Source organism: Hakea prostrata, unplaced genomic scaffold (genome assembly GCF_041222555.1).
Source record: "Hakea prostrata isolate BN-2017 unplaced genomic scaffold, UWA_Hpros_2 contig_302, whole genome shotgun sequence".
In the NCBI taxonomy this organism is placed as follows: domain Eukaryota; kingdom Viridiplantae; phylum Streptophyta; class Magnoliopsida; order Proteales; family Proteaceae; genus Hakea; species Hakea prostrata.
Genome location: NW_028291421.1, coordinates 1 through 11,383, shown reverse-complemented (window position 1 = coordinate 11,383; position 11,383 = coordinate 1). Strand labels below are relative to the sequence as shown.

The following is an 11,383-nucleotide window of genomic DNA, read 5'->3' as shown; positions in this document are numbered from 1 at the left end:
TATTAGTTTTCAACAAACGGCTTTTATCGAAGGCCGTCAAATTAGCGATAATATCTTGCTTTGTCAGGAGATATTGCATCGTTATCATTCTCGTCATGGTTCCCCTTCTTTTTCTATTAAGGTGGATCTTCAAAAGGCTTACGACTCCGTTCAATGGAGTTTTTTATTCACTCTTTTGGTCAAGATGAATTTTCCCCCAACTTTGATTACCTGGATCACTCATTGCGTTATCCATGCTACATATTTCGTTAGTCTTAATGGAATGGATGGAAAACCTTTTACAGCAAATCGAGGACTTCGTCAAGGCTGTCCCCTCTCTCCATTCTTATTCAATTTGGTTCTACAAGTTTTCACTGATCACTTGGGGGCGATGGCTGAGCAGGGGTATTTCGAATATCACCCACACTGTGCGATCCCGAAGATTACTTCCATTTGCTTTGCAGATGACGTTTTCTTATTTGGCAAAGCTTCAGAATCCAATGCCTTTAATCTCTCTATCCTCCTAGATTGGTTCCACAATTTGTCTGGGCTTTCCGTTAATCCAAGAAAATCGGCTGTTTTCTTTGCCGCGTGCTCTTCACATCTTCGGAGGAACATTTTGAATCTGCTGCATATGTCAAAGGGACATCTTCCAATTAAATATCTAGGTGTGCCTCTCTCTTCTACTGTGCTAACTCAGGGTGATTATTCAGGTCTTTTACAAAAGATAGATAACCGCCTCTCTTCTCGGCGGGCGAAGATGCTCTCTTATGCTGGACGTTTATGCTTGCTTAAAAGCGTAATCCAAGGCCAGCTCTTCTATTGGCTGTCAGTATTTAACCTTCCGCAAAACGTGATCCATGCTATTGAAACTCGCATGTCACGATTTCTGTGGCAGGGATCGCATGAATCTGGGAAATTCAAGGTGGCTTGGGATAAAGTATGTCGACCGCTTCACGAAGGCGGCTTAGGATTACGTCACCTATCTCAATGGAATATTGCGGCTTTATTACGCCATCTCTAGTCCATCTGTACAGCGAAACCTTCCTTATGGGTTCATTTCCTTCAAGCTCGTTGGCTCTGCGGATCTTCTATTTGGGCGATTGATATTCCATCATCATGTTCACACACTTTCAAATGCATTTTAAGGCTTCGTCCTTTAGCCAACTCTCTCATACGTTATTTCATCAAGGATGGTCAAAAAACCTTGCTATGGTGTGACCCTTGGCTGCCATGTGGCAGCATCATCCATTCAAAGAGAGATTTAGTTATAGCAATGGGTAGAAGCATAACTGACCGTGTTGATAAGATATGGGATCCTGGAATTGGGCGGTTCAATAACTCCTCTGATCCGTTACTTCGCAACCGCTGGGAGGAAGTTACTAATTTGATTTCTTATAAATCACTTCCTGCGGATACGCCGGTTTGGTTAGGAGATCCAAAAGGGAAATATACCATGCGAAGCGCTTGGCATTCAGTTCGTGACTCATCTCCTTCGGTTCCATGGTCTTCACTCATCTGGTTCCCAACCTGCCAACCCAGATTTTCTTTTCATACTTGGTTGGCAATTCAAGGCCGCCTTCCCACTCGTGTCGATCTTCATCGTTGGGGAGTGGCAGCGAGTCCCACTTGCCCATTATGCAACAACTCTCCTGAGACAGAATCCCATTTATTTTTCAGTTGTGTTTTCTCTGCTGAGATTTGGACTGCAATATTACGCATCAATGGCTTCCATCGAGAACCGTTGGCAGGTCTTCAAGAAGAACTTGATTGGCTACAAACACATTTCTTAGGCAATTCTCTAATGTCTCAGGTTCGTCGTTTCAGTCTGACTGCCACCATTTACCACATCTGGGAAGCTCGGAACCGTGTTGTTTTTAGTAATGATGTGATTCGTGGCCGCATTACTTTGAGACGTATCATAGCCAACACTCGGAATCGTTATCGTCGAGAAACCCGTCAGGTCATGGACACGGCAGGGCACCGTCTCTTCTTCGACTCATGGAATATAAACATGAATTATTTTCACCCTCAAGAACGTTCTCTTGTTTGGGAAAGACCTCGGGAGGGCTGGATTGCTATCAATTGCGATGGGTCAGTACGTGCTAATCAAGGTGGCTACGGCGCGATCGGCCGTGACTCAGATGGGAAAGTTCTTTTTGCCGAAGCAGGAGGCTGTCTAGACAACAACGTTCTTAGGATGGAACTTCAAGCTATTATTCGTGGATTACAAACTGCAATCTATAAAGGTTTCCAGTCCATTGAGGTTCGAAGTGATTCTTCACAGGCTATAACTCAAGCTACAACTCCAGACGTCGCGCTCTGGTGTGTTCGTGACCTTCTGGAAACCATCTGGGATCTACAGGGAGATTTTACCAATTGCACATTTGTCCACAATTTACGTGAAGTTAATGGGGCTGCAGACTTCTTGGCTAACCATGTCGAAGGAGTTGGCGAGATATCTATGACTGTAACTAACTTGCCAAACCGTCTGAGTGACATTGTCCACTCAGACAGGTGCGGCCATATCTACTACCGTATGTAATCTGTAATTTCTTTTATCTACTAATATAATACTACGCGCCTTTATTCCAAAAAAAAAAAAATTGTCCTCCTCCTCACACCCAGACGTTATCTCCCTCCTCTCCATCATCATTTTTTACTCCTTTTCATGCAAGTCTGAGTAGTGGTTTCCACCTGGGGGGATGGATGTCTGGGCTGCTATGATCTGTTGGAAGTAATGGAGTAAAAGTGGATTGTTAATCAAGGTTCCCAATGGATGCAACGTTGCTCTACCGAGCATATTCAGGTTTGTTTTTCTATACCCATTTATTCCCTCCCAACTACCGCTCACTATCTGAGCAGTAGTTTCTTTATAACAAATCTTAGCATGTTAATCAACTTCTTGTCCCACCTTAAATTTCCACTTCAAGCTACCCCAAAAGTCTTCAGCAAATTAGTATTGTCTCCAACCAATCCTAAACGTATCTTCCTTTCTTTACTTTTGAGCTTAACTCGTCTCCTTTTTTGGCTCTTTATACTTAAAACTGCACAGTTTCTCCATTGTTGTTTTTCACTACTTTTTTGTTTTGTTTGCCTTTTCGATCTTATCGGTCGAGAAGAACACTCTAGCATTTTTGGTGTGTAAGTGTAACATGTAGGGCCTTTTCTATCTTATCGGTCAAGAAGAACACTCTAGCATTTTTGGTGTGTAAGTGTAACATGTAGGGCCGCAAACTCTCTTCCCCACGATCTCCTGAAAGCAGGACATCCCAACACCGTGTTCCATCCCCAGTTGGGTACGACATGGGTATGTCTCCCAGAACTAGAGGGCGTGGCTCTACACCGGTGTGGCGTTCCACCCGTGGCCATTCTGAACCCAGAAAGCGTGATCCTATGCCTGATACACCCATTGATCGGATCCTCTTTGGCTAAGCTTTAGGCTTCCCACCTTTAACTGAAGCTGCGTTAGGTGGAAGCTTATCTAAAGTTTGGAAGGACATGGGAGTTCTATTTGTGTTCCCCTCAAGGCGGGATGATATCGAAATAATTTTTTCATCATCTGAAGCAAGAAACAGCGTTATCAACTTCTCTCCCTGGTGGGTGGGACACTACTTGATACACCTCTCCATGATCCCATTCCCTGAGAATCGGAAAAAAGGGAAGCTTCCACCCATGGTCGTCTGGACCCAACTCAGAGATATAAGAGCTGATTGTATGTTTGGACCCAACTCAGAGATATAAGAGCTGATTGTATGTTTGGTGACCTCCTTTTCAATCCTGCTTCCAAGTTAAGCTGCATTCTGGACGCCCAACTCCATCACGCTGACCTTGGATTACCCCCAACTTAGCACGAGTAAAGATTCTACTAGACATTAACACTCCTGTTAAGCTCACAGTCCCTATCAAGAATATGAATGGTGAAACTTTCTGCCTCAAAGTACTCTACAAAGTACTATTTATCTACTCTAACTGTGGTAAACTCTCACACGAAGTGGAGTTATGTACCCTCTATGAAAACCCAGCTACAACCAATATCTCTCCCCCGTCGGGATCTATCCCAACCGATGTCTTCATTCAAGCCATTACCAACCCTATCCGAAGGCCTCTAATAAGCTCTGCCAATGTTATCACCGAAGGCACCTCCTTCTCTAACCATCCACTACCAAACAACCCTGTCATCATGCAAGCTGTTGTTGATAGAGGAATGTTACAAAGTTCGGATGACGAATTTGTAAAAACTTTTCTTAATAGCCCTCCAAAAAGCTTTGACCCAATCTCATTTGAATTAATATTGGTTATGTAGTGGAAGACATCTCTTGCATTGTGGTCCCACAAACTTCCACCCCCTCTAATTTGAATTTCCTCGAACACCCAATAACCCCATCCACCTCTTTGTTGACCACCACCACCGAATCTTTGCTTCCCAACATCATGTTTAATAATGTTGTTGATGGTATGTTGTCATTTACTGAAAACACGCTACATTAGCATCTTTGGGTACCTAATGAATGATCCATTTTCCCTCCTGCTGGCTAGACAGAGAATGCAACACTGGCTCTAAACGCCCTTTAGGTCTTCCCCTACTATCATTACAGCGAATTTTTTGATTACTGTATTGTTTACTTCATTTCTTTATGGGTTATAATTTTCTGCTGGTGCAATAAAATATCTATTAGATCTAGGATTCATTTCTCAGCCTAATTTGTTTCCCTGTGTTCTGTTTTGCTTGTTCCATGCATAGTGTTTTTTATTTTAGTTGGTAATCTTGTTTGTTTCTGCTACTTGTGAATCTGCTGCACAGCTCATATGTCTTTTGTTACCCCTTGGATTTTTATTACTTTGTCTCTGTTGCTTGGGCTTGTTTCCCCTTTTCCTAAAATTTATCTTGTTTTTGTTGGTGCCTCTATTCCCACATTCTTGTTTTATGAGTTAGCTTTGAATTATTGTATGTGCTCTCCACCTCTTGCATTCCTGGGGAGAAGAAAAAGAAAAGAAAAATGAAATTCCTTTCCTGGAACATTAGGGGTGTGAATGGGAAGTTTACTCGTCAATGTCTTAAGAAGATGATGCTTAAGCACAAACCTCAGGTTCTCTTCTTATGTGATACTAAATGTTCCAACCATCAAAACCTGTTCAGTTCACAAAGCTCTCTTTTCAAAGGGTTCTCCCTTGCTGGTTTTGTTAATAGCTCGGGCGCGAATGGTTTAAAGGGAGGACTGTTTGTTATTGCCCAAACTAGCTTTTCAGTTTCTTTACTACTTGTTGATAAACATGTCATTGCCATCTCGGGTAACAAGCCCTCACCCTGGATTGCCATATTTATTTATGCCCCACCAACCTATTCAGAGTGGGTTACGTTCTAGGAATTTTTGGATGCTTTCCTAGGTACTACGGATAAACCCTATTTCATCTTTGGAGATTTTAATGAGGTTATATCTGCTGATAACAAACTTGGAGGCAATTTCAAGCCCATCTCGGCCTTGTATTCTTTCTTGGAGATGGTAAACTCGCACTCCCTATTGGAGATCTCAGCCCCTACTCCAAAATTCACTTGGACTAACCGTCAAAAGCACCAAACCTAATCAAGGAAAAGCTTGACCATATTTTTGCTAATCCCAATTGGATCTCCCTTTTCCCTTCTGCCTAGGTCTGAAGATTACTAGCAAGCTGCTCCGACCATAACCCCATTCTTCTCTCTATCTTAGAAAATAAACAATGTGGAAAGAAACTCTTCCACTACCAAATAGCCTGGCATCTTCACCCCACCTTTTTTTATGGATGTATCATCAATCTGGGAAGCAAATAGGGGCCAACTTTTGACATAAAAACTTGCCAACCTCTCTAGATTCTTGTCCCACTGGAATACCTCTTCTTTTGGCAATGTGAATGTTTTGTTTGACCGTTTGACCATTGAAATGGATACCATGGAATCCAGCCATTATCTTGACTTGAAAATCATCAGTGAAAAGAAAGCACTTCTATCTTGGGCCCTTGATGCTAAATAGTTCTTCTGGTTTCAAAAATACCGAAGCATGTACATCTCTGCCGGTGATAGAAATACTATATTTTATCACCTTAGCTCCAAGATCAACAATTATATGAGAAAAATCGAATCCATTGATCATGATGGCCTCACTTTAGCTGAACCACACCTCATTGCTTTTGCCTTTGCTCAATATATGCAGAATCTCTTTTCAACCTCCAAACCCCTTGATACCTCTTTCATTCAAAGCCTTCCCCCCCCCCCCCCGTTGGATGATGTTGATAGACTATCTTCTTTGACCATTGTCCCTACACTTGAAGAAATAAAAACGATAGTTCTATCCCTTAGACCTTACAAAGCCCCTTGATGTGATGGGTTCAATGCCTTCTTCTTCCAAAAAAATTGGGACCTTATTTGTAGGGATGTTCAACTATTTGTCAACTCGTTTTTCACTGATGGGACATTACCGTGGGGCACAAACCATACTCTGTTGTGTTTCATACCCAAAAAAGACAATGCTCGGCTTGTTTCGGATTTTAGACCCTGCCTTTGTAATGTCACTTATAAGAGGATTTTTGTTGGTGCCTGCGCAGATATCTTTTGCACAGGCACAAGTATGCGACATCTGTCCCACTTTTAATCCAACGGTGCTCAAAAGATAATTAAATCTATATAGGGTTTTTCTTTGTTGAAAATCCGTATACCACCCCAGAAATTATGTAATTTACAACAGCACACCCTAATAGGAAAAAATCTACTTAGCCAAAAAGCTAGTCGTCATCATCTCTGATGATCCTAGCCATCGTTGGAGTTGTAGCGTTTCGGGTCTACCTTGACATATCTGTAAAGCATCTTATGCAAAGAACTATATTACTCCTTTAACCGTGAAATACCGGATGCTTCAGATCAGTATCGATCGCAACGATGAAAAAACCGACAGTGAAAGTTGGAAAACAAGGAGGGAAAGAGGGAGGAAGTGGAAACCCTACCAATCGAGTGAAATTGAATAACAAACCCCTGATCTATGAACAGTCATGCATTAACTCTATTGCTGCACCTAATATATTTCATAAAACTAGATATAAATCCTAACCCTAGATAAAAAAAGCTTCAAGAATCGGATCTGAATATTGCAACATGGGACTGTGATTGTAATCCTGAATCATCCATCGAATCAAAGTCGGAGATAATCTGAAATTTTCATATACCATTATACAACAAGGAGTTAGAAGAAGCCATTTTCCATGACAAATCTTAGAAAATAGGGTTGCTAAAACAGGGTAGATGATATAGAAGAATTAAACCCGAAAGTGAGTTAAAAGATAAATTAAAGACAACCCAACTCAGCAATGGAATCTCCAATTTTAATTGGATTTATGTGAGAAAGGAGTAACGCTGATTTTGAGAGAAATCAAAGTACTAGACCAGATTTTTCTTTGTTGCTACAATTTTATCCCTAAAGAAATCGTGGGAACTCAGGTAATTTTTTGGGTTTAAACCCCTTTCTTTGCAACTAGGATACAACTGGGGTTTAACTGAACAGGAATATGAGATTTGGTGAAGAAGATGGATTTTGAATGTTGGGTATTTTCCTCTTTTTTTCTGCTCAAATTATACCAACATACGGAACATTTAAGAGTTAAAATTTTAGTCTCCAGAGTAGGAAGGTGATGGTCCATTCCCTCATCTTTTTCTCAAACATTCGTCTCCCTCAAGTCAAGTGTGGGATTTATGGTACCAGTTCCTTTCCTTCTGGTAATACTCAACTCAGTGTCTTCATCTCCATTTATGGATGCAAAGACGCGGTAGAGCTAATAAAATCTTCGCATTGGAGGGAAGCTAGGGTTTTCTTGAATTAGAATCGTTTTTTGACTCTTCCAAGTTTTGCCTTGTTTTGTAAATTTATCCTAAATTAGGGGCCTGTAATTGTAAATTGCAAAAGGTTTTAAAAATTAAAATAAACTGACTTTGTTAAGACCGTTGAATTAAACGCGTGACACGTGTCGAAACCCTGTGCCTGCGCGGATGGCGCGAACAAAAATCCCTTATAAGATCCTTGCAAAAACTCTAGCCCTCCACTTGAAACCCATCCTCAACCATATCATCTCCCCCCTAGAGGGTGCTTTTGTGTCTAGAAGACAAATAACTAAGAATGTTTTTCTTGCACATGAGATCTTCCATTTCATGAACAAAACTAGGGGCAAGGTTGGTTATGTCACTCTGAAACTCAACATGTCAAAGGTATACGATCGAGTTGAGTGGAATGCTATCTGTGACCTCTTCAATTTCTTAGGGTTTATTCAAACTTGTTGCGAGCTTGTATCTAAGTTCATGAGCTCTGCCACTTACTCTTTCAAAATCAATGGCAATCCCTTCCAATGGTTTTCTAGAACTAGGGGAATTAGACAGGGATGCCCCCTCAGCCCCTACCTTTTCTTGCTTATTATGGAAATTCTGTCCAGAATTCTCAATGAATATAGGGCCCTCAATATGTTCAAAGGCATAAAAATTGCAAAAAATGCACCAGAAGTTTCTCATCTTTTCTTTGCAGATGATACGTTCCTTTTTTGTGGTGCTGAGAAGGAGGATGTATTAACATTGAAAGCCACATTGGAACTATTCACTGACATCACAGGACTAGAAATCAATTTGGAAAAAAAGGGAGCTTTCTTTAGAGAAACGCCTGCCATGAACAGAAAACCCAAATCTTGTCGATTTTGGGGATCCCTGAAATTAAAAAGGATTTACCTCGGGACTAACCTGTGGCATGAAAGATCCAAGTCAAAGAATCTCGAATTCCTCCTCACCAAGATCAGTAGTCGGTTTGCCTCGTGAAAAGCTTCTACCTCTCATTTGCTGGAAGAGAAGTACTCATCAAATCTGTTTTACAACCCTTATCTCTCTACCACATGCAATGTTTTTGCTTCCCAAAAGCAATCTGCAAACAAATTAACTCTCTATGCAATAGATTTTGGTTAGGGAACCCTACCAAAAAAAAGCAACTGGCTTTAACTTCATGGGACAAATGTTGTACACCAAAACATTTAGGGGGCCTGGGGCTCAAAAAAATTGAAGATATCAACAAAGCCCTGTTACTAAAACAAGGTTGAAAACTACTTAATGAGCCCACATCCCTCTGGGCTTCCACTGTTACAGCCAAATACTTCCCCAACTCAAGCTTGTTCAATCCCAAAGTCAAACACAAAAGTGGATCTTGGCCTTGGCAAGCCTGTACAACATCACTCCGGAGTTGAAGAACATGATCTCCCGTCAGGTAGGGAATGGCACCAACACCTCATTCTGGTATAATCCCTGGCCCCCTGATGCTAGGAATGTAAGTGAGAAGTACCTTCAATCAAACATTTGGTCACACAACACCACAGTCGCTGAAATGTCACAATATATTTTAGTAATCGGGGAGTATCTCTCAAACTTTAATCTCACTCAATTCCCAATCTCTCTCTTGAATCTCAATCTTCCACATGACACCTAAATATCACGCATATCTACCAATGGTGAATTCTCTTCTAAATTGGCAAGTAAGGCATTGAGTAAACAAAAATTTGCTACAATGCCCAATGCTTTCACCCAATGGTGGAAAATGTTACGGAAACTACTGCTACATCCCAAACTCAAATCTTTCTTTTGGCGTCTACTGAATGCAGGGCTACCAGTTAGAGCTACACTATCTTGATGGACGAAAATGCACGATCTTTGTAAACTGTGCGGAGATAAGACAGAGACTATTTGGCATGTCTTCATCTCATGTGAATTGGCAAAGAGAATCTGGGCGGTAGGACCTCTTGGATTGAGAACGGAACACCTAGCCCAAAGATCTATCTTGCACTTGTGCAATGAGTTCCTAATTGATTTCCAACTAAACAAGCATAAAAATCAGTGGTTCTTTTCTGCCTTTGTGACTACCTGTTATTTTATATGGGAAGAGAGAAATAATGTAACAATGAAAAAACTTAAGCCCAATCCCCATAAGATAATAACAAATATCAACAAATGGCTTTTGGAAATGAAAATCACACCCGTGATGGACAAACACCCCAACAATACCTTGCACAATCCACAACATGAGTATAAAATACTAGATACTTACTCTCCTATATTATTATGTGCAGGGTTATATAACGAAGAACTAAAGGTAGCAGGATGGAGCGTGGGACTTATGGAGCATGGCATTTTCGTTTTTGCTAAAGCAAGGTAGCTGGAAAAAAGCAATTAGCTAGAAGCGTTAATGAAAGCAATGAAGGAAGGCATAAAGAAGACAGACACAAATTGCATCAAAGAAGTGTGGATCAATGATGTGAAGGCAATCCCTCTTTTCAACGCTCCACCCAAGTTGCATTGACCTATTCACCTAATATCTGACTCGGTAGATATTAAGTCTACATTGCTAAATACCACATTTTGTAATTATAAGTCCCCAACACTCCTTAACTCTCTTAATAGCTTAGCTAGTAAGTCTATTAGTAATTATGCCCCAACCAACAGACAAGATAGTTTGAACCTCATACAAACTGAATACATATGTCCGATGCTTAATCAGTAATTTATATATGTTTTTGTGCATATTCCTCCTTAACAAAAATCATTTTGAATCTCAATGAAACCCTCGCCACCAACTTTGCTCCACTGATTTTTTTCAGTTTTCATATTTGATATTTTCAAGGTTACTTTGTCGAACTAATGGTTTCCACCAAGTTTTAGCCAAGGGCACAATTTCATATATTTGAAGTTTCATGTTGAACATAAGTAAAAAAGAATTCACGAAGTGGGGTGGAGATTGTTGGTTAATTCAACCCCATATTGCTCCAATGTTAGGTGTCATGTGATTCAGTATATGATGCATGTTGGTGCACCAACCCTTTGTCAAGTAAACACATAAAAAAAACAAATGAATAGTAAACAAAATACATGACAACATGTTTTACCAAACAATCAATAAAAGATTAGATTTCAACTATCATGTAGGACAAGTGTGTGTAACACAAAGGTGAACATGTTTCCATTTCAAACTTATATAATTCATGTATTAAGAAAGTAAGTTTTGAAAAATAATCAAGAAAATCAAAATTTTTTATTGCACTATTTTTTCTTAAACTTACCTATTCAAGACAAGTCAAACGATTCGCTTAATTGTGGTCTGTGGTCTACTTGATCACTAGCTTGTTACTAATTTACTATGGTGCAATGTGTAGGACATGTAATTTTAGAAAATCAAAATTTGTTATTGCACTATTTTTTATTAAACTTACCTACTCAAGACAAGTCAAACGATTCGCTTAATTGTGGTCTGTGGTCTACTTGATCACTAGCTTGTTACTAATTTACTATGGTGCAATGTGTAGGACATGTAATTTTAGAAATTAAAAACTTTACACAATTTTAGTAATTTACAATTGATTT

At 40.2% G+C, this 11,383-nt stretch overlaps 1 protein-coding gene across 1 annotated transcript; it reads left to right on the top strand.

Annotated features, from left to right (window-relative positions):
* Positions 1-1,255: 1,255 nt before the first annotated feature.
* On the top strand, positions 1,256-3,414 carry LOC148998574 (uncharacterized). The gene is made up of 2 exons (XM_089141855.1): positions 1,256-2,449; positions 3,208-3,414. Exons 1-2 carry the CDS (start codon positions 1,256-1,258, stop codon positions 3,412-3,414), a joined length of 1,401 nt encoding a protein of 466 aa, XP_088997981.1.
* The last annotated feature ends 7,969 nt before the right edge of the window (positions 3,415-11,383 follow it).